The 24944-nt window shown below is 37.9% G+C and overlaps 1 protein-coding gene across 4 annotated transcripts in view; it reads right to left on the bottom strand.

Moving 5' to 3' along the window:
- LOC150018882 (radixin) overlaps positions 1-24944 on the bottom strand; it is a 120668-nt gene that overhangs the window by 39807 nt on the left and 55917 nt on the right. For all 4 annotated transcript variants that reach the window (XM_090265899.1, XM_090265898.1, XM_090265901.1 and 1 more), the window contains 3 exons: positions 23790-23886; positions 22771-22934; positions 16476-16606 (listed from right to left, as the gene is read on the bottom strand). In XM_090265899.1, the coding sequence (XP_090122025.1) occupies positions 16476-16606; positions 22771-22934; positions 23790-23886 (392 nt within the window). The remainder of the gene's footprint in view (positions 1-16475; positions 16607-22770; positions 22935-23789; positions 23887-24944) is intronic.

The following is a 24944-nucleotide window of genomic DNA, read 5'->3' on the forward strand; positions in this document are numbered from 1 at the left end:
GTCTCCTGACTGAGGATGGAAGGTTAAGGAAAGAACACCTAAAAATGCCAGACTAGGGAGGTAGGGGGACTCAATAGAAAAGCTGCATTCAGAAACTGTTATGACATCTTCAGCCCACAGAAGTTTGCAGCAAAGACATCCCAACAACTGTTCTTCCTCTCTTGGACTCCCATCTTCAGAACTTCCTCTTCAGAAGCTCTCTATTCAGAAAAGGATTACAAAAAAATAGAATGAGAGGCTATGGAAGATGAGAGGAAAAGTATAGTTAATACAGCAAACAAAAAAAGAAAACCGCCAACCCAGGAACTATCCAGTAAATACATCACCTGCAATACAACAGAAGAGGGTACATGCTTTTTTCCCCGAAAGATGGCCGCGGAGTAGGAACAGTGTTCTCAGCTCGCTCCTGTTAAGGAGACAATCCAGGAGGAACAAACTCGGGGAGGAATGACTGAGTGAGTGGGAATATCTGATAACGTGAACGGGGAGGAGATCGTGGGAGCAGCGTGGAGGGAGGTGGAGGGGTTTATCACAAACTGCAGGCTGAGTCATTCTGAGACTCCGTGCGTTTGCAGTATCAAGCCGGAGAGCTCACTAGCCGGGAGCTGCTTGGAGGCTCCCCCTGCTAGGGGCACACTGATAAGTGAATTCTTGTAGGGAGTTAGGGAGAGGCTTTGGCCGAAAAAACCAGAGGAGGGAGAGAACAGTGAACAACCAGGACTGGGAGAAACTGTGTGACCTGAGTCTAGAGAGAAACATCCTCAGCTGCAACCTCCGACGGAAAGCTCGGCATCCCGGGCACCCCCAGCACTTGCGCTAGGGCCCTACAGAACAAAGGAGCAGTTTTGGGGCTAGGAGACGGGCCGCACAGAAAAGCTGCTGCGGAACTCCGGACCGGGGGAGAACTGTGTTCTTGAAATCAGTGTTTGCTCTTTAGTCGCGCTAGAATCCCACAGAACAAAAGGCAGGTTTGGGGCTAAGAGAGAAATAGGACATGCAGGGTGTGTAAGTAGGGAAGAGAGCAGAGGCGGAGGTTCTGGAGGGGAGACGGTTTTAGGGCAAGGAGAAGGGCCCGCAGGGAAGGGCTGCTGCGAAGCTCCAGACCCGCAGAGAGCTCCGGGGAAAGAGAGTGCTGCGCTGACCGACCACATTAGAGTCCCACAGAACAAAGGGACGGTGCTGTGGCGGGAAGAAAGATAGAGCGCGCAGGCCGATAGACAGGGAAGCCAGCGGAAGCGGTAGCTCGGAATAGAGAAAGTTTTGGGGCAAGGAGAAGAGCACAGGCAGGAAAGCCACTGCAAAGCTCCAGACTAGGGGAGAGGCCCTGGGCAGGAAAGGGCCACTGGGCCCGGCACTTTGACCGACTGTGCCAGAGTCCTGCAGAACGAAAGGACGATCTTGAGACAGGGAGAGAGGTACAGTGCGCAGGCATATAGACAGGGAAGAGAGCAGAAGCTGTAGCCTGGGAATAGAGACAGGACTGGAGGCAGGGCGAGGATTGCTGGCAGGCACAGGCTGGACCAACAGAGGGAAGGAGTAGCTGGACAAGCCTGAGGAGGGCTGAGGCTGCCTCAGGAGGGGACAGCTAAACGCAGATCACAGCAGAGTGGCGGTAGGCCCACGAAAAAAAGACTAGCAACCCCAGAATCAAGCAGAACCCTCCCACAGCCAGCCAACCAACCAGAAAAGATTTGAAACTCATGGAATTTTGAATAGGAGCAGACTCAGGAAGGAAGCAAGGAAAAACCAAAAAACAAACAAACCAAAAATACCCAGAGACTGTGCATAAAAGTTGAATTGAATTAAAATCCTCATTCTTTTATCTCTCACTCTCTAACTACCCCTACCATCAGTCCCTTCTTATTCTCGCTCCTTTTCTCCCCTCCCCTTCCCTCCCTTCTCTCCCCTTAGCATTCTCCCCTGCATCCTATTCTCAGTTAATTTTATAATTTTAAGTTCTCTCCCTTTCTCACCCTCTCCTTTCTCTGCGCTACGCACCTTCAACTTTATTAAATTTCTTTATTTTGTCCCCCTTCAGTCTACATTCATTTTTCTTTCATCTCTTGTCCTTATTTTCCTTCTCTCCCTATACATAATCTCTCTCTCTCCCTATTACACTTTATATTCTAATCTCTTAATATTCAAATTATAATTCTAATCTATCCCCCTCTCCCTTTACTCTCCCATTCTTACCCCTTCTCTTTTTCTACCCCATCCCCCCACTTCTTTCCCTACCTCTTGTATTTCTCTCCTTCATCCTATCTTTTGCCAACTCTTCAATTTCAATCCTCCCCTACCTAATATCTCCTCTTCCTCCTGATTTCCTTCCCTCCTCTGAGCTCTTTTCCTCCCAAATCCTCTTGCTTTCCTATCTCCTATTCCTCTCTCTCTATATTCACCTTTTCTATCTTGCAACTTTATATCATGTTTTAATCTCCTAATCTTTTTTATAACATATAATTTAAAAAAGAATTTTAATCCAGTCCCCTCTCTTCTACCTCCCCTTCTTCTTTTGTTCTCTCTCCTACCCTTCTCTTCTCTACTTTCTCTCTCTCTTTCCTCTCTCCCTTCCTGTCTTGCTATTTTCTACTCTGTATTTTTATCCTTAAAAAATTCTCTCTCAATCTATTTCCTACCTTCTAACCTCCCCAGCCCTCTCTTTCAATTTCTGGCTGTCTGTCTACCTGGATGTCTGTTGTGTCCACCCTACCTCCCACGCTAATCATATAGTATATACCGATTATATAATCCTAATACTATACACTTCAACTTTCACACTCCACACTGTAACCCTCCCCTCCTTTTCAAACAGACAGTGTAAGTGTTAATTGCTCTCTTACATAACCTTGATCCCAATTGCTAATATTAATACTCTATCAACTTCCAGCTCAAAAATTACCCTTCCTTCATTTAAAACAACTCCTTTCTGTTTCTCCTACGAAATAAGAGTCCCAGTATCTCCACAAGTATATTAACACGGGCTCATTTGCAGCCTATAGTGGGATTGTATTTGGGGGAGACATTGGAGGGTGTGGGTTTCTTGCCTGGGTTGTGTAATTATGTTTTAGCAGCACCTTCACAAAAGATCTCAAGACAAGGTGGGCAGAGTGACTCTCAATCAACTAACCAGAGAAAAAGATCCACCAAAAAGTAGCTGAAATACAACCAGACAGATTAAATAAATATCATCAAGGACAACACAGACGGAGATCCAGGAGGGCGGAGGAGTAAGTGGAAGCTACACTAACCCCCTCCCAGGACCAGCCAGTGCTGACTCAGCCCCAGTACAGCAGACAGACCATCCCCCTCCAAGTGGTGTCATACTAAGGGGAAATAAAAGCCCTGCCTACAGGAATTAAGTTGCCACACCCACAGTCCTTAAGCCTGACAGCTGATCACAGATTGAGTATAGTAACAACTAAAGAAGAGAGACAAAGGCAGTAGATCCCTGGAAGTCTCCAACAGGCTGCCTAGGGCCAGTCTGGTACATGATCTGATGCTACCAGAGGCAGATCCAGGAAGAACAGATCATTCCAAGAAGCACCAACAAACAAAAGGAATCACAAAAATGGGGAGACAGAGAAACAACCCTCCATCAAAAGGAAAGGTAGAATCCCCAGAAAGAGTGCTAAATGAAATAGAGAGGAGCAAAATATCAGATACAGAATTTAAAACATGGATTATGGAGAAGCTAAATGAGCTCAGCGGAAACTACAAAGAACTCCAGAAAAACTACAGTGAACTCCAGAAGAACTATAAGGAACTTATTGAGAATTATACCAGCATCAAAAAGGACATGGAAGCTATCAATAAGAGCCAGGAGGAAATGAAGAATACAATCTCTGAATTGAAGAACACAGTAGAAGGAATTAAAAGCAGGCTAGAGGAAGCAGAAGATCGGATCAGCGAGCTGGAGGACAACGTACACAAAAACTCCCAGACAATGCAACAAAATGAAAAAAGACTGAACAAGACTGAAGAGGTTCTAAGACAGCTGCAGGACAACATGAAACGTAACAATATCCGTATCATTGGAATTCCAGAAGGAGAAGAAGAAGAGCAAGGGATAGAAAACCTCTTTGAAAAACTAATGACAGAAAACTTCCCTCACATGAGGAGAGAAAGTGTCACGCAAATCCAGGAGGCACAGAGGGTCCCAATGAAGATGAACCCCAACAGGCCCACTTCAAGACACATCATAATTAAAATGGCAACATCCAAAGACAAAGAGAGAATCCTAAAAGCAGCAAGAGGGAAACAACTAATAACATACAAGGGAGCTCCAATAAGGCTATCCTCAGATTTCTCAGCAGAAACACTACAAGCCAGAAGGGAATGGCAAAAAATATTCCAAGCAAGGAAAAACAAAGGCCTACAACCAAGAATACTCTACCCAGCAAGGCTCTCATTCAAAATGGAAGGCGAAATAAGGAGTTTCTCAGAAAAAGGAAGACTAAAAGAATACATCTCCACCAAACCAGCAATGCAAGAGATGCTAAACGGTCTGCTCTAAGAAGATAAAGAAACAGAGAGAAACAGAGAAGAACACGAGTACAAAGGGGGAAAATGACAATGAATAAGTACTTATCAGTAATAACCTTAAACGTAAATGGATTAAACGCTCCAATTAAAAGACATAGGGTAGCTGAATGGATTAGAAAGAATGACCCACATATATGCTGTCTACAAGAGACCCACCTTAGAACAAAAGATCTACACAGACTGAAAGTAAAGGGATGGAAAAATGTATTCCAAGTAAATGGACATGAAAAAAAAGCCGGGGTAGCAATACTTATATCAGACAAAACAGATTTCACAGCAAAGTCCATAAAAAGAGACAAAGAAGGGCATTTCATAATACTTAAGGGAAAAATCCATCAAGAAGATATAACCCTTATAAATATATATGCACCCAACTTAGGAGCACCCAAATATGTAAGGAAAATTTTGAAAGACTCCAAGAAAGATATAGGCAGCAACACACTCATCGTAGGGGACTTTAACACCCCATTGTCAACAATGGACAGATCTTCAAAGCAAAGAAACACCAAAGATATTGAGGCACTGAACAACACTTTAGATCAAATGGACTTAGTCGATATATATAGAAGTTTACACCCCAAAGAAGCAAAATATACATATTTCTCAAGTGCACATGGAACATTTTCAAAGATAGACCACATGGTAGGACACAAAACAAGCCTCAATGAATTCAAGAAAATTGAAATTATATCAAGCATCTTCTCAGATCACAATGCCTTAAAATTGGAAATCAACCTCAAGGAAAAAACTCAAAAACATTCAAACTCATGGAGAATGAATAACATGCTATTAAATAATGAATGGGTTAACAATGACATCAAGGAAGAAATCAAAAAGTTCCTGGAAACCAATGATAATGAACACACAACAACCCAAAACCTATGGGATACAGCGAAAGCAGTCTTAAGAGGAAAGTTCATAGCAATACAAGCCTACCTAAAAAAGCTAGAAGAATCTCTAATAAAAAATTTAACCCTACAGCTACAAGAACTAGAGGAAGAACAACAAGCAAAACCCAGATCAAGTAGAAGGAAGGAAATCATCAAGATCAGAGCAGAATTAAATGACATAGAGTCTAAAGTAACAATTCAAAAGATCAACAAAAGTAGGAGCTGGTTCTTTGAAAAGATAAACAAAATTGACAAGCCTTTAGCCAGGCTCATCAAGAAAAAAAGAGAGAGAACCCAAATAAATAAAATCAGAAATGAAAGAGGAGAAATCACAACTGATACCACAGAAATACAAAGAATTATAAGAAATTATTATGAACAACTGTATGGCAAGAAATTTGACAACCTAGAGGAAATGGACAGATTCCTGGAAAACTATAGTCTGCCCAAACTGAATCAAGAAGAAGCAGAAAGTCTGAATAGACCAATAACAGCTAGCAAAATTGAAGCAGTAATCAAAAAACTCCCAGCACACAAAAGCCCAGGACCAGATGGCTTCACAAGTGAATTCTACAAAACATTTAGGAAAGAACTAACTCCTATCCTCCTCAGACTATTCCAAAAGATACAAGAAGAGGGAAGACTCCCAAACTCGTTCTATGAAGCCAGTATAACCCTAATTCCAAAACCAGGTCAAGACACAACAAAGAAAGAAAACTACAGACCAATATCGCTGATGAACATAGATGCTAAAATCCTCAACAAAATATTGGCAAACCGGATCCAGCAACACATTAGAAAGATCATACACCACGATGAAGTAGGATTCATCCCAGGGATGCAAGGATGGTTTAATATTTGCAAATCAATAAACGTGATACACCACATAAACAAAATGAAAGACAAAAACCACATGATCATATCAATAGATACAGAAAAAGCATTTGATAAAGTACAACACCCATTTATGATAAAAACTCTCAGCAAAATGGGAATAGAGGGAGCATACCTCAACATAATAAAGGCCATATATGAGAAACCTGAAGCCAACATCATACTCAATGGGCAAAAACTGAGAGCATTCCCCCTGAGATCAGGAACAAGACAAGGATGTCTGCTCTCTCCACTCCTATTCAACATAGTCTTGGAAGTTCTGGCCACAGCAATCAGACAAGAAAGAGAAATAAAAGGCATCCAAATTGGAAAAGAGGAAGTAAAACTGTCATTATTTGCAGATGACATGATAGTGTACATAGAAAATCCTTTAGACTCCACAAAAAAACTACTCAATCTAATAAGTGAATTCGGCAAAATAGCAGGATACAAAGTCAATATTAAGAAATCGAAGGCATTTTTATACACCAACAATAAAAACTCAGAGATAGAAATTGAAAGAAAAATCCCATTTACCATAGCAACAAGAAAAATAAAATACCTAGGAATAAACTTAACCAAAGAGGTAAAAGACCTGTACACAGAAAACTACATAACACTGAAGAAAGAAATTAAAGAAGATACAAATAAATGGAAGCGTATACCATGCTCATGGATGGGAAGAATCAACATCATTAAAATGTCCATACTACCCAAAGCAATTTATAGATTCAATGCAATCCCTATTAAAATACCAGCAACATATCTCACAGACCTAGAAAAAATACTTCAAAAATTTATATGGAACCAAAAAAGAGCCCGAATAGCCACAGCAATTTTGAGGCAGAACACAGTAGGAGGAATCACAATACCCGATATCAAACTATACTACAAGGCCACGGTAATCAAAACAGTCTGGTACTGGCATAAAAACAGACATATAGATCAATGGAACAGAATAGAGAGCCCAGAAATAAGCCCAGGTTCATATGGTCAACTAATATTTGACAAAGGGGGAAAGAAGATCAAATGGAGTGAAAAGAGCCTCTTCAACAAATGGTGTTGGGAGAACTGGACAGGGACATGCAAAAAAATGAAACTAGACCACCAGCTCACACCATACACCAGAATAAACTCAAAATGGATCAAAGACTTAAATGTAAGCCGTGACACCATAAAAGTCCTAGAGGAAAAAATAGGCAGGAAAATTTCAGATATCTCACGTAGCAACATTTTCACTGATATATCTCCTAAGGCAAGGGAAATAAAGGAAAGAATAAACAAATGGGACTACATCAAACTAAAAAGTTTCTGCTCAGCTAAAGAAAACATCAGCAAGATGCAAAGGAAACCAACCATATGGGAAAATATATTCGCCAATGACATCTCAGACAAGGGATTGATCTCCAAAATATATAAAGAACTCATACGACTCAACACCAAGAAGACAGAAAACCCAATTAAAAAATGGGCAAAGGACCTGAACAAACACTTCTCCAAAGAAGACATACAGAGGGCCCATAGACATATGAAAGTATGCTCAACATCACTAGCCATCAGAGAGATGCAAATTAAAGCCACAATGAGATACCACCTCACACCAGTCAAAATGGCAATCATCAACAAATCAACAAACAACTTGTGCTGGAGAGGATGCGGAGAAACGGGAACCCTGGTGCATTGCTGGTGGGAATGCAGATTGGTGCAGCCACTGTGGAAAACAGTTTGGAATTTCCTTAAAAAACTAAAAATGGAACTGCCTTTTGAACCAGCAATTCAATTGCTAGGATTATATCCAAAAAATCCCGAAACACCAATTCAAAAGAACCTATGCACTCCAATGTTCATAGCAGCACTATTTACAATAGCCAAGTGCTGGAAACAACCTAAATGCCCATCTGTAGATGAGTGGATCAAAAAACTGTGGTACATTTACACAATGGAATTCTATGTAGCAGAAAGAAAGAAGGAACTTCTACCATTTGCAACAACATGGATGGAACTAGAGAAAATTATGCTTAGTGAAATAAGCCAGGCAACAAAAGAAAAATACCTTATGCTGTCACCTATTACAGGAAACTAATGAACAACACAAACAAATGAGCAAAATTGAACCAGAGGTATGTAAACAAGAAGTAGACTAACAGTAACAAGGGGGGCGGGGGGGAGGAAAGGAAAGGTGTAAGGGGATGGGTCAAGTTAAAAAATATATATATATATGAATGACACACAGACAGGGGCAACTGAGTGGGGACTAAATGTGGGGGAGGGGAGGGACAGGGTGCAGGGAAACAAGAGGGCTAAAAAAGTGAGACAACTGTAATGGAAAAACAAACAAAAATTTTTTAGTGGGGGAAAAATGAAAATATGAAGAATGGAAATGCCAGTTCAGTGAATATTAGGACAAAGATTTTCCTTCACGTTGTATATTTTTCTCCCTATTTGATCCCTCCAGAGTTTGGCATTGTAAACAAGTAAGTAATGACATAAGTTCCTTTGCATAGAACTAATAAGACCAGTTGTCAACAGAGGTTCTTTTTTTTTTTTTTGACCAAGTCGTTGACTGGAATGTCAAGCCTAAAGGAAACATACTTGGGCTCAGATTGTTACCAGAAAGCCCTGAGGAACTGGGAATGACTTTCAAAGGTAATAAAAGCCCGTGAGATAAAAGGCCTGGTACCATGGTTGGTTGTGCGGTCCACAGCAATCTTTCCAGGGAAGGAACGAAGGTTGTTTTCCTGAAAGATGGCTAGAAGGGACCTTAAGGCACAAGGAGAGACCAGAAAGACTTGGAAAAAACAGGTGTGTACAGGCAAGGATGAATGCCAGATATGTGGCACAGCTTCTGTGCCCTGAAGAACAGACTGAAGGTCACCCCAAATATTCCTTGGGTAAGTTCCAGCAAAGCAGAACTAAAGATCATAAGTGATCATTTGCTGCTCTTGTTATGTTTATGCAAACGAACAGGATAAATTAAAAATGGACTTAATGTAGTCCCTTTAAAGACAAGGAGGGTAACCTTAGGGAGAGAAATTATTATTCAAGGAAAATCACAATGATCAGTAGTAGAGTATAAAACAGGGCAACTAGCCGTCTTAAAAGTTTCTTCTCCAGATTTAGAGACTTGTTTGCGGGTTATGTTACATAAATTAACACGTGTTTTTTGTTTTCAAAGGACATAAGCCAATGATCGCATTACCTGAGTGATTATCTGTATGCATAAGCCTCACTTAATCCTCTCTGCAGCGCTGCCTCCTGAGACTCAACGGTTTGGCTGAACTAAATGGCTGGGTTGGGGAAGAATGGGGTGGTCTGTGGGCTTCACTTTAAAACGGGTTTCTCTTTTCTATCCTAATGGCTTGGACAGAAAAGGCCCAGAGGTCTGAGAGGGGGGAAAAACCTAAACTATTTACCTCAGCCCAAACTAAGTATAATGGGCAAAAGGGTTTTGGACAGGCAAGATGTGCCTAGCACACCTTCTTACAAAGAAGCTTTTTTTTTCCCCTAATATGGAACATTGAAAAATTAATCCCTGCCTTTTGTCATCTAGTAGTTATGGATTGAATGATGTCTTTTAACCCTTTTCGCCAAATCTGTTGCCCCCAGAACACAACAAGGACACCAGCCTGTTTAACCAAGCACGCCGTTGACCGGAGACAGCCAACTGACCTGGAGTCTGCACGATCCTTCCCCATGTGGGAAGGCCACCCTCCCCTCCACACCCCCACTCTTATTAGGGTTTTCTGGACCCAAGGGTAGGTAGGACGACGACCATGTCCAGCTTGAAGCAGCTAGAGGAGCTTGAGACCTTCGCCCATTGTCCTTTACAAGATTACAAAGGGTCCTAATATTTGAGAGGAGGGGGATAGTTAATTTTTACGAACCAGGGGTATGGACTTGGGGGGGATTGCTGGGGGAGGGGGGTGCTGGGTGGAGGGGAACAAGGGGGAGAAAATTGGAACTGTTGTAACAATATAATCAATAAAAACATTAAAAAAAAAGAAGAGGGTACATGCAAAAGAGGCAGAATATCTGAATTGCTGACTCAAACCAAGGAGTCAAGTACTGGCAGATAAAATCTGCAGATTTAGCTTGTCCTGTTATAAACTAAATGGCTCCCTATAATACCTTTTTCAACTAATTATTTTCCTTTTCTCAACTTCAGGCTTATAATTTATAAAAGTATGAAATGTGCAACAATAATTAATGCCATAAAAGGTAATGTAAAATTCAAGTAATAGGTAAGCCCAAGTGTTGTCTTGTTTTTGACAATCACTGTGTACTTACTGCATGTATTTTGTTGTATACCTATTACTCATCTATGAGATGTCAGTTACAAATATTTCTAGATACAACTGGCAATTGAACAGTGTTGCATTGGCAACAGGGTAGACAAACAGGTAAGTGGAACAAAGCAGAGTCTAAAAACAGACCTGTACATATACAGTCTTGAATTTGTGACAAAGGTGATACTGTAGTACAATGGGGAAAGAACAGTCTTTGCAATAAATGGATCTGGGTCAGCTGGAAATATATGGGAAGAAAAACCTTGACCCTTATACAAATCAGTTAGCTACATATAGATTGTAGATCTAAGTGTGACAGGCAAAACAAAGCTTTTAGAAGGTAGTTCAGAATAACATATTCACAACCGTATTGAAGAGTTTCATAAATGGAACTTAAAATTTAAAACTCTTCATTAAAAGACACCCTTAAGAAAATAAAAAGGTAAACAAAGCATAGAGAGAAGATACTTTACAATACATGCAAAGAACTCCTACAGATCAATCTGAAAAAGAAGAAAATCCAATTTTTTTAATGAGCAAAAGTTGTGAAAGTACAGTTAACATATAGTTTAAAGCATTTACAAAGGTACTCAAAATCATCGGTCATCAAGACAATGTACTGTACTCACTGTGCTCACTAGAATGATTAAACAACACAAAGAAGAAACCCTGAGGATAACAAGTGGTGGAAGTAATGGTTAAAGATATAGAGCATATGAACTTGCATTCACTACTGGTAGGAATGAAAATTGATACAATCACTTTGGAATAATGGTGGCAGTATCTGAGTATAGCTGTTATCCAGCAATTCCACGCCCAGGGTATACTTCCCAAAAATTAATATATGTGTGCTATGTTCAATAATGCTCACGGCAGCCTTATTTTATAATATCCCCAAACTGAAAATAGCTACATGCATACGTTTAGGCAAAAATAAATAAATAAAACCAAAAAATAAAAAACCAGGCAAGACTATTCTTAGGCACGACACCAAAAACACTAGCAACAAAACAAGAAATAAAATGGACTCCACCCAAATTTAAAGCCACTGGGCTTCAAAGAATACCATCAACAAAGTAAAAAGACAACCCATGGAATGAGAGAAAATATTTGCAAATCATGTATTTGACATCGGATAAAGGACCTGTATCCAGCAATATAAAACATTCTTATACCTCAACAACAAAAAGACAAATAATGCAATTGAAAAATGGACATGAAATCTGAAAAGACATTTTTCCAAAGAAGATACATAAGTAGCCAATAAGCACAAGGAAAGATGCTCAACACTATTAACCATTAGGAAAATGCAAATCAAAACCACTTCATACCCATTAGGATGACTATAATCCAAAAGACAAACATTAGCAAGTTTTGGTGAGGATGTGCAGAAATCACACATTGCTGGTGGGAATATAAAATGGCACAGTAGCGTTAGAAACCAGTTTGGCAGTTCCACAAAAAGTTAAACAGTTACCATATGACCCAGCAATTCCACACCCAAGTTTATACCCAACAGAAATTAACACATATGAAAACATAATAGCAAGTACATAATGTTCATATCTGCATATTCACAATAGCCAACAGTGGAAACAACCTAAATGTCCAAAACCTGATGAATAAGTAAAATGTAGTATTATCCACAGAATAAAATATTACTCAGCAACAAAAAAAAAAGTGCTTGATACATGTTACAACATGAATGAATCTTGCAAATATTTTGCTCAGTGAAAGACAGTGACAAGTCACAAAAGACCACGTTTTACATGATTCAATTAACAGGAAACGTCCAGAACCGGTGAGTTGCCTAGAGAAAAAGTTGCCTAGAGATGGGGGAGAGAGGATTTGGGAGTAATGGGAATGACTGCTAACGGATATGGAATTTCTTTTGGGGGTCAAAAATTGTTCTAAAGTTGTGCTGATGGTTACCACAACTCAATGAATATACTAAAAACCATTAAATTGTACATTTTAAATGGTTAATTGTGTGGTATGTGAATTATATCTCAACAAAGCTACTATAAATAAATAAGATTAAACTCTATGATGATCCAAATCAGAATGATATGTCACATTTGAGTGAAAAAATGACTTGGAAGGGACACAAGTAAGGATCCCTGAGTACAGGTAATGTTCTGTATCTTTTTCTAGGTAGTTACAAAAATAAATCTGCCTTGTAAAAATTCATGAAGCCTTATACCCTAAGAAATGTGCACATTACTATATCTATGCTATACTTCAATGAAAAAAGATTTTAGAAATCCCGGTGGCACAGCTCACCAGGCAACAGATGAAGAATCTGACAGATGAACAAATAAGAACCTGTCAGAGGCTCAGTTCAGGGCCATTGTTATCAGGTGGCTTACAGAATTAACAAAAGATTTGGAAAAAGACGAGAAAGGATTGAAAAACACTCATACTGAAAAGAACAAAATCACATACGAGACAGATGGTGAGGAAATAAAATCCAGAGTTCAAATCAACAAACCGGAACATAGAGAAGGAACAAACAGTCAACCAGTGCGGAAAGAGGAAACAGGAAGCAAGGAAAATGAGGAGATGATCAGAAACCTCTGGGACAGCTATAAGAGACCGAATGTAAGAATAATTGGATTGCCAGAGGGCAAAGAAGAAGAACTAGAAATTGAAAAATTAAGTGAAAATATAATAAAGCAGAACTTCCCAAACTTGGGGAAGGAAATAAGACTTACAGGTCCAGGAAGCACAGAGAGTTCCAGAAAAACTGGACCCAGGGAGAACCACACCAAGACACATTATAATCAAAATGTCAAAAGTTAAAGATAAAGAGGGAATCTTAAAAGCAGCAAGAGAGAAGAAAAGAATCATGTACAAAGGGGTCCCAATTAGACTATCAACTGATTTCTCAAGGGAGACCCTGCAGGCAAGAGATATTCAAAGTAATGAAAATCCAAAACCTACAACCACGAATACTCTACCCAGCGAAATTGTCATTCAGAATAGAAGAGCAGAGAAAGTGCTTCCAGGACAAACTAAAAGTGAAAGAGTTCATTAGATCCAAACCACTATTATATGAGATGTTAAAGGGACTGGTTTAGAGAAAGGAGGATCAAAACTATGAACACTAAAATGAAAACTGCATCACAAGAACCAACAACAGAAGCTAGGGAATTGAAACAAAGGCAAACTAAATAGGCAACGAGAGTGGGAAAAGAACTATAGGTATGGGGAAGATATTGGGGGGAGGTCAGCAGGGAGGGGTAAGGGGGTAAGGGAGGGAGATGAAACAGGAATTAAGAAGCATAGTAGGAGGGAATGGAGTAGACAGGGAGAGGTTGAGAAGAACTATATGCACAACCAATGGACATGGACTAAAAGGGGGGGACAACTGGAGGGAGGTGGGTCACCGGGTGGAGGGGAGCAGAGGGAAGGGAAATTGGGACAACTGTAACAGTATGATCAATAAAACATATTAAAAGAAAAAAGATTTTAAATGTAACTATAAATTTCAGAAAATCTCAGAAAACTAAGTTATGAATTATTTACTTCCATTTTAGAAATTAGGAACATTAGAAAATCAAGACGTTAAAATGATTTGCTTATGGTCATAGGCTAAGTTAAAGACAAAATTAAAGCTTAGCTCCTATTTGTAAACAATGTAAACTGAAAGTGGACAAACCCTCCTACTCACATCAACTACTTTTATCACATCAACATGCCTACTCCCTTCACTGCACTTAAAACTACATAGAACGATCTGCACTATCTATTAAGAACAGTGCATACATATTACACACTGCTTAATAAGTACCCAGAATAAAATCACTACACCCCTAATTCTTTCCTGTGTTGTCTTTTTGAAGGTGGGAACTCACTTTGTTATTTGTTGGAACAGTAACTGAATGCAAGCCTGGCTGTATTATATCCCAAATATAGCCATCAATTTAATTTAAGGATGGTTATAAAAAGATAATTAACACTAATACATTATAGAAATGTAAAATGGAAGAATGATTTTATTAAATTATTTGACCCATTTCAAATAATTACTTCATAAAAATTTTTAAAAAATAAAATGATAATAATGAAGTACAGAAAAGTTTCTTCTCAAAAAAATTATAGGTTTATCTACCACATATCATGACTTAGATATGGTCAGAGTTACTGCATTTGAATGAGAATTTAGCATAATTTATAAGACAATCATAGAGACTTTAGGGCAGCATGGAAAAGGTTTATTACTAGAAAAATAAACTGAACGTCCTTTTCCTTAAGAAGACTGATTTAAAATGGTCTTGATAGGGATGTTCTATAGTCTTTCCCATGTTCTATCTTCCTTATATTCTTTAGTATTTCTTTAGTTCAGTAGTTTTCTGTGTGTAAATTATTAATATGTTTATTATACATCCTAAATAAATGAGATTAAAATATTTAGTAAGTAGCTATTCTCTCAGAAAAGGTATTATATAAATACCTATCATTCAATCTCTTCTTTAAAATCAGACCAATATCATAAATTTCTTCAAAAACCCGCTTTAGTACATTCCAGAATTTGTTTGTTTTACAGCATTCTATCTCTAAAAGCATTGCTCATACTATTCACAGGGCATTTAGTACACATTATCTCACTTTATTAATATTTTTGCCACCACAGACTTCACTCCCGGCATGCTATATTTGTATTCCTAAAATGCAGCACAAAAACAGGCACCTTATGAATGTCTGCTTCGATGCATGAAAAAGGCATCTAGAGTGGTAGAAACAACATCAAGCTAGAATTCAGAAGATTAAGTTCTGTCCTTGTGTTGTGGCCTGGGAACAAGTCTCTTTCCTACCTCTGGGGTTTGAACTAAATAGTTTCTAGGCCTTTTCTAGCTCTGGGAAGCAAGGTCTCTAAATGAGTTAGAATAAAACCCAGGCTTCTTCTGTTTCATCCCTTAGAAATTATTATTTCCAATCCTCTCGGAGTTAAAATAATCAACCAGTCTGTGGATTTATAGCAATTTTTGTGACTTCTTCCCCTAGAGACCCATTGCAAATTATTCTACCCACTGCTCCAGAGCGCCTCCCCACCACAGCAGGCTGGTGTTAGGAATTAAAATAAACCTGTATGAGGTCATTATTTAATAAACCTTACACAGAATAATAAACTTCTATTTCCAACAAACTAATGGCTGGTTCTACTAGCTGTCAGGAAAAGTTTTATAAATAGTTGATTTCATGTTAGCCCCGAGATATTATTGCTTAGGAAGGAGACAAACATCTTATTTTGTTCAATACTTTTCTTTTGTTCTCCCACTATTTGTTGATTGAAATATATCCTAGAGTTATTTAATATAAAGCACACTCTCCAAATCTCATGTACCCGTCTATACACTGTAGCATTCTGGTTATACACTGCTTAGGAAGTAGACTCTTCACAACATCTCTGTGTTGTGTATTTTTTAAGATACTAAAACCAATTTAGAGATTGAGTCCAAAAAGAATTTGTATAGGCAGAATAGCTTTAAAAATGCCTTAAATTACTTGGATGCCTTAAGGTACTTAAGTATCCATAAAGCACGGCATAAACGCTTTTTTGTTTACATGCCAGAAAGTATTGAAAATGTGTTCTTGTTTATAGAACCCCGAACAGAAATAAATTAATATACTTAGTCATTTACAATACAGAATAAAAGTGCACATGAAAATATATGTTTAAGTAACTAAAGAGAAAGAACATATTAGAATTGTATAGTTGAATGTGCTTTAAACATGCTTATGTTGTAATTTCACTGTTTAATTTGGCCATTAAATGTACTTATTCTCTGTAAGACAAATCGGTTTTAATAGTAGTAAGGAAATACTACTGCCTGACAACAGAGCAATGATTTTGAATTCAAGGTCAAAAAGAAACTTTTACCTTTCTGGGCTTTCAGTGTCTGCTCTTCAATTTGCCTTAGACGCTCCATTAGCTCTTCCTTTTCCCGCTCTATTTTTTCCTTTTCCTTTTCTGCTATTTCTCTTTTCTTCTTTTCATTCTCTAATTGTGCCCTTAAATGGAATTGCAACTGTTTTATTACAAATTAATAATTTGAAAAAGCAACTAAGAAGAAACTACAGCATAATTATGTCTTCATTATAATCATCTGTGTTCAAAAAAAAATTATATAGTTAAAAATATAGAAGTACCCTGTTATACATATACTGGATTTATTGGGTTTCTTATTGTGGGGTCACAATAAATATAGTCACTTAGTATTTTAAAAATATTAAAAACTTAGCCATTTAAAAAAGTCTCAAAGGACAAATTTTCAAAACTGTTAGGAAATTAAAACTGTCAAATATATGTCCCGTGTAAGCATTTTTTTTAAATGCAGACTTGTATGAAGAAAAAAAAGATTTATCATTTGCATACTCAATGAACTTTGACAATAAATTAGAGGTCAGCACAAAAGCAGTTAATTGCACAGTTGCCATTTCCAAGAAAATGACTTCTTTAGGTTATCAGGAGCTTGAAGGGAGCACACAAGCCTCTTTTATTTTAAACAGTAAAATAACTTGGGAAGCAACAATTTGTAATAATTAGCAATAAATTAATGCAAGTTTAATTTCTAAGGTAGAACCAATTTATGCTTAGATACAAGATGACAAATCAGTTATATTTCCTTTGACAATTTCATTAGCATGAAAGTAGGTATGTATCTAATGCTGTTCAAAAAAAATTACCAGGAGAGCTAGGTGGCCAGACTGCCTCTATCATTTAGCTGCATCTGCCATGGGCCTAATGAGACTGTTCTTTTAAATATGGTTCAATTCATTCATAGAACATCTTCCAAGAGCCTACCATGGATCTGATGTTATGTCGAGGCCCCGAAATATAAAGATAAATAAGAATTAGAGGAGACTCTGTTAATTATCAGAAATATTACCTACTTAATAAGTTTAATCAACACTCAATATTGCCATTTTTTTTAGTTAAAAAATGGATTATAGTTTCATTTCTGAAACTTACCTGAGTATGTGTAAATACTTCCCAAAAGACATCACTGCTATCTATTATCAATTCTAAATGCTGGGCACAGTCATGTAGTTTCTTAACCTCCAGTCTCTGATAAACTCTTGAGGAAAGTTTCATCAAAGGCATTTTCCTTACTCTGTAAACCCCAAATTTAAAAATTCCTGCAATTCTTAGATACCTATCTGCCCCAAATACAGAAAGAGACTCCATCTTGGATAAACAGAACTGTGACAAGTCAGCAAGAGGTAAGACAGATAATCGATAATGATCTATGCACCAAATCAAACATGAAGTTTAGGAGTCATTACACCTCCCCAACGGTTTAATGAATCTTCATAGCATTTAAGATTCTAGGGCCTGGAGTTCATTCATTTAAGGAGAACTCCACCTATGTTCAAGTTCCCTACAAGGTACTTTTTCAACAGCAAGAGGAAGAGTCAACCACTACCCACCCCTACCCCCTAGACTTGGCCTCACTCTGCAGCACATTCACCTCTTTCTTCCTATCCTATTTTGATCTACAGAGTATATACAAGTATATGCAGGCAAAGAGATTTAAGGACTTGTGAGACGCCACCCCTCTTGGAGACATGAGTGTGATAAGAGGCTTAAATGAATGAGTTTCCCAATTTCCTTAAGCAAAATAAGGGCCTGGTGGCTGCCAGAATCCCCAACACAGAGGCTGCTACCTTTTCTGTATCCTTTAGGAAGCTGAAAATGCAGGCTGTCCCTGACGAAAAAAGCACAGTACTTTTCAAGTATTGCTAGTATGGGCAAGAGCTACTCCTTTTGATGCCAGGCTGCCAGCAGTCCTAGCATGAAGACTCACCTCCCCAGCCTCTGCTCACTCCTACCCAGTGCCGCCATGGTCCCCAGGACAGTTACCTTCCTGCCTCCTTGGCAGGCCCTGAGCCTCACACCACAAACCAAATCGCTAGACCCAAAGGCTACAATAATATTCCATGAACTCAGAACCTGTCAGGTCGAGCTCTGGCACACATATGGCCCCTTCTGGAGATGAGTGATGATTTCATTTAGTTTTTCCCTGTTAACCTTTCATTTGTTCTTCCTCAAGGACAGAGGTAAGGAGATATGGAAACAGGAAAAAAGACTAAAGGTAACTTGGCCACAAGCAAGTTGGGGGCTGGGAGCAGAGAATTAGCCTTTGTACCAAAAAATGGAATAAATGAACAGCAGATACTTGATTATATTTAAAACAATATGCACAGTTTACGCTGCTGCACTCTTACAAAGCCTGTGCCTCGTATCTTATAAGAATTCTCCCCTGACTACAGCCATCACCAACTAAAGCTCTGTTCAATTAAAACAAACACCTTTGGCTCACCACTTCCCTTAGTTATACCTAGTTTTGCAGGTCTGTCTTATCTCCCTCATGAAACTGAAGAGCTTGCTTCTCCCCTAAACAATGTTCAATTGCAAGGACCAACTTGGTATATTCACTGGCCCCTAGGCAAGCCATGCATATTCTTATCTCTACATGTTTGCTTATGTTGGCTTCCTCTTCTGAAAATATCTTCCCCCTCTCTAAATCTCAAGTCTATTTCTAACTTTAAAGCTTTAGTAAAGTCCCACTTTCCCCATGAAGCCTCTTGTGTAATGATGTAACTCTAAATCACAGATGTAAATATTTTTGTTTAGAGTTTGGGTTTTGAAACATTCATTTGACCAAGTTGTTCTATTTCAAGAATGCAAATAACATATTAATAAACTATCAAGTATCTGTATTAACATGCAAAAAATAATATTTTAGAATACTTTACTTTTTAAAGACTATCCCATGGGCCCAATTACATTTTTCTTAAAATAAAAGACTAATGTGTAACTTCAATTCAGACTATGTATTAAATGTTTGTATACTGCTGTCATTATGTCTCACAAAAACCCTCGAAGGTACGACTATTGTTTTCATATCAAGATAAGAGAACAGTGACTCAAAAGTTTTTTTTAACAGGTATCAGAAGAGGACTGAAATCCAGATTTATTTAGTTCCAAAGCCTGTATTCTCTGTATGACACCAGCTGGGTTCTACTGACACAGGCAGCCAGCCAGCCATGACACAAAATATCCCTTAATTAACCTACAATTGGTGCGTGAGTGTCTAAATTAGAATTGTAAACTTGAGGCTCTTAGTTTTTAAATTTGGCAACAATTTTAGCCATACAAAAAAATGTTCAGGATTACAGAATGAATCATCATCTATTTGGATGGAAATAACTTCAGACCACAGGCTACAGAGACCAATAACCCATGGTATATAATATATAACACTATTTTCATTGTGAAAAACCCAGTTATGAGAATTACAGGGCAAGAATAGGATCACACACACCAAGGTACTGCAGAGGCTTGCTTGCTGCCCCTTCCCAACTCCTGCTGCTGCCCAGGAGAGTCCAGCAGCACAGGCAGCACACCTGAGCATCCCCCCAGTACGTCTGCTGGCTACTTTGCCAATGAGCTTGACCAAAATTGTTCCCACATATAGAGCTGTCATTTCTCTTCTTCTGAGCTGTAAAGCAGGGAGTATATGAAGATTTTCTGACACCTGCCAAATCCCTATGTTATAAAACATCCTCTAGGCATTCAAATGAAGAAACAGTTACTGAATTCCTACAGTAGACAATGCTTGCTAATGAAAGGCTATAAAATTTATCCAAGACAGGAACCACAGGATTCTTATTGTGGCAAAAAATATACTTAAAAGTTTTCCATTTTCATCTAAGCCTTAAAGTAACTAAAATATAGCACCACTGGTACTTAGTAACCATACTCGTCGGCAGCCGTCCGTCTCGAGAGACGATGGTGTAGCTTCCTAAGAGTCTATCTGCACCGCCGAGAATGGCTGTGCAGTCCGACTCGGGAGTGACATGGTATCTGTCTCCTCCCGTGTTGAATCGACATCTTGCGATGACGCTGGAGTGTCCTCTCCAGTGAAGCTGAAGCTACAGAGCCTGGGCAGGGTGATATGGAGGGTCTGCTGTTGCCCATGCAGCAGACCCCCCCTCTCTTCGCAGCTGAAGGGTCCAAGGGAAAGACGGAGTCAATACAGCTTGGCTTCAGGTGCGCCGCAGGAGTTGCCGGTGTTGACTACAACGTCAAACCGCCTTAGGGACTCCGGCTCCAGATTTTCTGTCGGGGTTTACTCCCTTAGCCTTTCCCCTGAAGAGGTATGCCGCAAGGCAGCGGAGGTTTTTTGGAGTCAGTTTTCCTTCTCTGATGTGCCCTGACTGGAAGATCGAACCAGCGACACTTAGCTCGCAGGCCGACGCTCAATCCACTGAGCCAAACCAGCCAGGGGAAGTAACCATACTATATATACTAAAAACCACACAGCACGCCTCTATGCATGAGAAATAGGAACAAGCAAATATATTTAAGAAATAAGTAACATATCAGCATTATAGACAAGCAAAACAGGACATGACTGAGTGATAAGTATGCATAACATAATCAGTGCTCTCTATCTTTGGGCTCCTCATCTGTGCATTCAACCAACCATGAATTAAAAATATTAAGAAGTTAGGTTGTTGCTGATGTGTACTATGTAGTTAGGCCTCTGATGGTTCTATCTGTGCTGAAAATGTACAGACGTTTTTTGTCATTGTTCCTTAAACAATACGGTATCACAACATTTACATAGTATTTACATTGTATTAGGTATTACAAGAAATCTAAAGAAGCTTTAAAGTATAGGGGAGGATATACATAGGTCATATGCAAATACTACAATTTTATATAAAGGACTTGAATATCCGTGAGGGTCCTAGAGCCAATCCCCTACAAAGAATGGCTGTAATTTCTGAATATATGGAAAGTAAAGCCCAATAAAGAACTATGTTAAAAAACATGTAATACTAGAACCACAATGTGATCCTAAGCCACATGAAAGCAGTCAAAAATGACAGAGCCCACTCAAAGTAACAAACCACCTTAGTGTCTTTAATGGTGGGTGGTCACGAATTACTGGCAAGTTTAATGCCTTTATAAAAAATATTTTGTAATACAGTAAACTTCTCTAAGGCAGATAAATTGAGAGAAGCAGTCTAAGTTAATAAAAGACTTGAATTACACAGAAAATTTAAGGAAAAAATGCATCATTAATTACAAACACTAAAAACATAGGTAGCAAACTTATACTTAGCAGAGGGCCTATTTATCAGATTCAAATCATGTGATTTCCAATATGCTTGAAGTATATAAATTTACATATATTTAGGGCTCCTCAACATTGTTTTCCTTAGGACCTAGTCTACTTCTTATATTATAATGCTGCTCTACAAATATTTCTTCAATAAAGGTTAACTTCAATTTCGTGTCTAAATTTTTTCAAACAAAGCACAAAGTTTAAATCAACCTAGCATCAGATTTGGGGATTTTGTTGCCAAACCCAGTAATCTGGTTCCAGGGCTGATAAGAATTTCAACGCATCTTTCCATTTCAAAATCTCTCAATTTAATACAGTTAACAGTATCTTTTTTTTGAAAGTCTTAAGTGAACCATGGTTAAAAAGATCAGTGTTGCTGGTAGGGAGAACAGGTGTTACTGTACTCTGTACACTGCCTTTTTGAGTTCTACAAGGCCCATGACACTGTTTCAGAGAAAAACATTCAGCATATTGTTTCCCTAAGTCACAAGCAAAACAAACTTGAAAATTTCATACTATATCCAAACCAATGTCTGTCAGTGAGAAGCAAGCATAAAAGAAAAGCACACCTATGAAATCATGAAAAGCTATTGACTCAGAAATATTTCTTGGATATCTAACTTGAAAATTATACATATTCTTTTTAAAAGAGGATAGTGGTAACACTGTCATTTAATTTTAATACAATGAAAATAGTGTAAAATGTAACTTCTGAGTATGTTAAAGAAACTGAACGTTCTTAAATTTATTTTTATTTATGTATTTTTATCCTCATCCAAGGACATGCTTATTGATTCTACAGAGGAAAACAAATATCAATGTGAGAAACATCGATCAGTTGCCTTCTGCATGCACCCCAAATGAAGATCAAACCCTCAACCTAGGCATGTGCCCTAAGTGAGGGTTGAACCCATGACCTTTCAGTTTACAAGATGACACTCAAACCAACTGAGCCCCACCATCCAAGGCCATCACTCTTAAATTGTAAATATCTTACTTCTATCAATCAAGAATGAAAGGCTATAAATTCCATACCTTTCCAACTGCTTCTGATGTTTCTCCTCTCTAGCCTGAGCCTTCATCTGTTGTACTTCAATAGTATCAGGCTTCCTTCTTCGCATGTACAGTTCATGGTTTCCCATACATAAAGCCAAAATCCGCTTATTGATTCTCAAACGAGGTGCATAAAAAACAAAATCCTAAACATAAAGTATTCTGAATTTAAAATCTTCCTGAACGACAGTATCTCTCACAATAATCTGTACTAAATTTTAATGTGTGGTATGAATTCAATTGTCACATTACACACAGTTTAGACATCATTAAGATTTCCTAATTCCCATACTTTCACATAACTGGTTCCTCACCTTTTCATTCCCCACCAGTTTTGTTGAGAGGCTAATAATCTTATACTCCCAATACATTAAATGCCATTTATTTTTTCTTCACTGAAGTAACTATTAGCATCTGTTCCTCCACTTCAAGAGGGTTTTTTGTTTGTTTTACCTTTTGCCATATTTATCTCAAAACTGATCTTTGTTCAGGGCTGTCAAGTTTTTTACCTAAAAATCTTCTCCTTACCTTTTTCTTTTCAATTACTAACAATACAACAGTATGCTCGACATTAGATGAATCAAAGAATCTATTTAAATATAAAGATTTAAGTTTATGACTCCGAGTTACAAAAATACAATGTTCATGATGCAACATTCTATAAAATAGAATAAATATAGAATAGGCCTCCTTTTGCTACATTCTAGATACCAACAAACAAGCTTTTTAAAATTGCTTCTTAGGAATGGTGATTATTTTCCTTCACTTCCTAATATAGTTAAATTTCAGTTAAAATAAAATTCTAATATTTATATGTTGTAATAAAATTAAAACTTTGTATTTTTAATACCATTTTTTTTTATCACTTAGGAAAGTTAAACTATGGAAAAAGAATATTTCTCAGGAGCAATTCAATAAATTAACAACGTTATTCTTCAAGTAATACCATAGCAAAGTAGCAGGAATTTAAAATACATAAAACATTTAAAAATTTTACTTACAGGTGCCTTTTTGTCAATTGGCTTTATAACAAATTTTTTGTCATTAAATGAAATATTTCTGATTTCACTCCAGGGAAAACCAATTTTAGGTGTTAACCTTAAAAAAAAAAAAAAAGAGCACATTTCTTTAGTTAGAAGCAGGAAACAATGGACAAAATTTGTATCAACTTTTTGGGGGCTAATTTAGTTAACCAGTTTTAAGAGTTCCAGATTTTCAAAATGTATTAACTTACTCATAACATACTACTGACATTACATTTTAAGGAACATTTGATTAATTAAGTCACATAAAACAGTCTTTCCTGGTGTAGATCAGTGGATTGAGTACCAGCCAGCAAACCGAAAGGTTACCAAGGTCACAAGCCTGGGTTGCAAGCAAGTCCCCAGTTGGGGGGGGGGGGGGGGTGCCAGTCTATGTTTCTCTCACACATGGATGTTTCTCTCACTCTTTCTCCCTCCCTTCCCCTCTAAAAAGAAATAAATTAAAAAATTTAAAAATCACATAAAACAAAGACTATCCCAAAAATTTCATAAATGTGTCACAAACCTGGATGGAATTCCCTCTTAGGTTTGCACAAGCTCAATTTAGGCTCAAGCTACTACAACTATTAAGTTGAAATATGTTTAAGAAGAGAAGAGGAAAAAAGATAGTTTTATAACTTTTCATGTGAATTATGAACATTTTACTAAAAATTATTTCCTGTTTAATTTTTAAATGTTTGCATTATTTATGAATATACTAAAAACACTAAATTTTCAGTACACTTTAATAGGCTTAATTTTATAGTATGTGACTTATATATTCCACAAAATTTTTTAAAACATTCATATAATATTTAGATAAATAGAACTGAAATTTGGACTCCATGACTATACAACTGTTGCCCCCATTTACCACCTTAAATACAAAGATTTAGGGAATCAGATTGGAATAAGTAATTTTGTTTCTGCATGTCAAATATTTCATTGTTTCAGACTCCCCATCAAATGTGTCACTGCTATCCAACAAGAGCATGAATAACTGTGACACCTATGTTGGCCAAAAGGCCTATTTAGTCAGCATTTGAATAACAGAGTATGAACTTCTACCTATTCATAGTCCTTTTAATTCTGAAGCAGACTGACTGTAACATATCAAATAATTTTCTCTACAAA

This window comes from Furipterus horrens, unplaced genomic scaffold (assembly GCF_987537825.1).
Source record: "Furipterus horrens unplaced genomic scaffold, mFurHor1.1.pri manual_scaffold_2, whole genome shotgun sequence".
Taxonomy (NCBI): Eukaryota; Metazoa; Chordata; class Mammalia; order Chiroptera; family Furipteridae; genus Furipterus; species Furipterus horrens.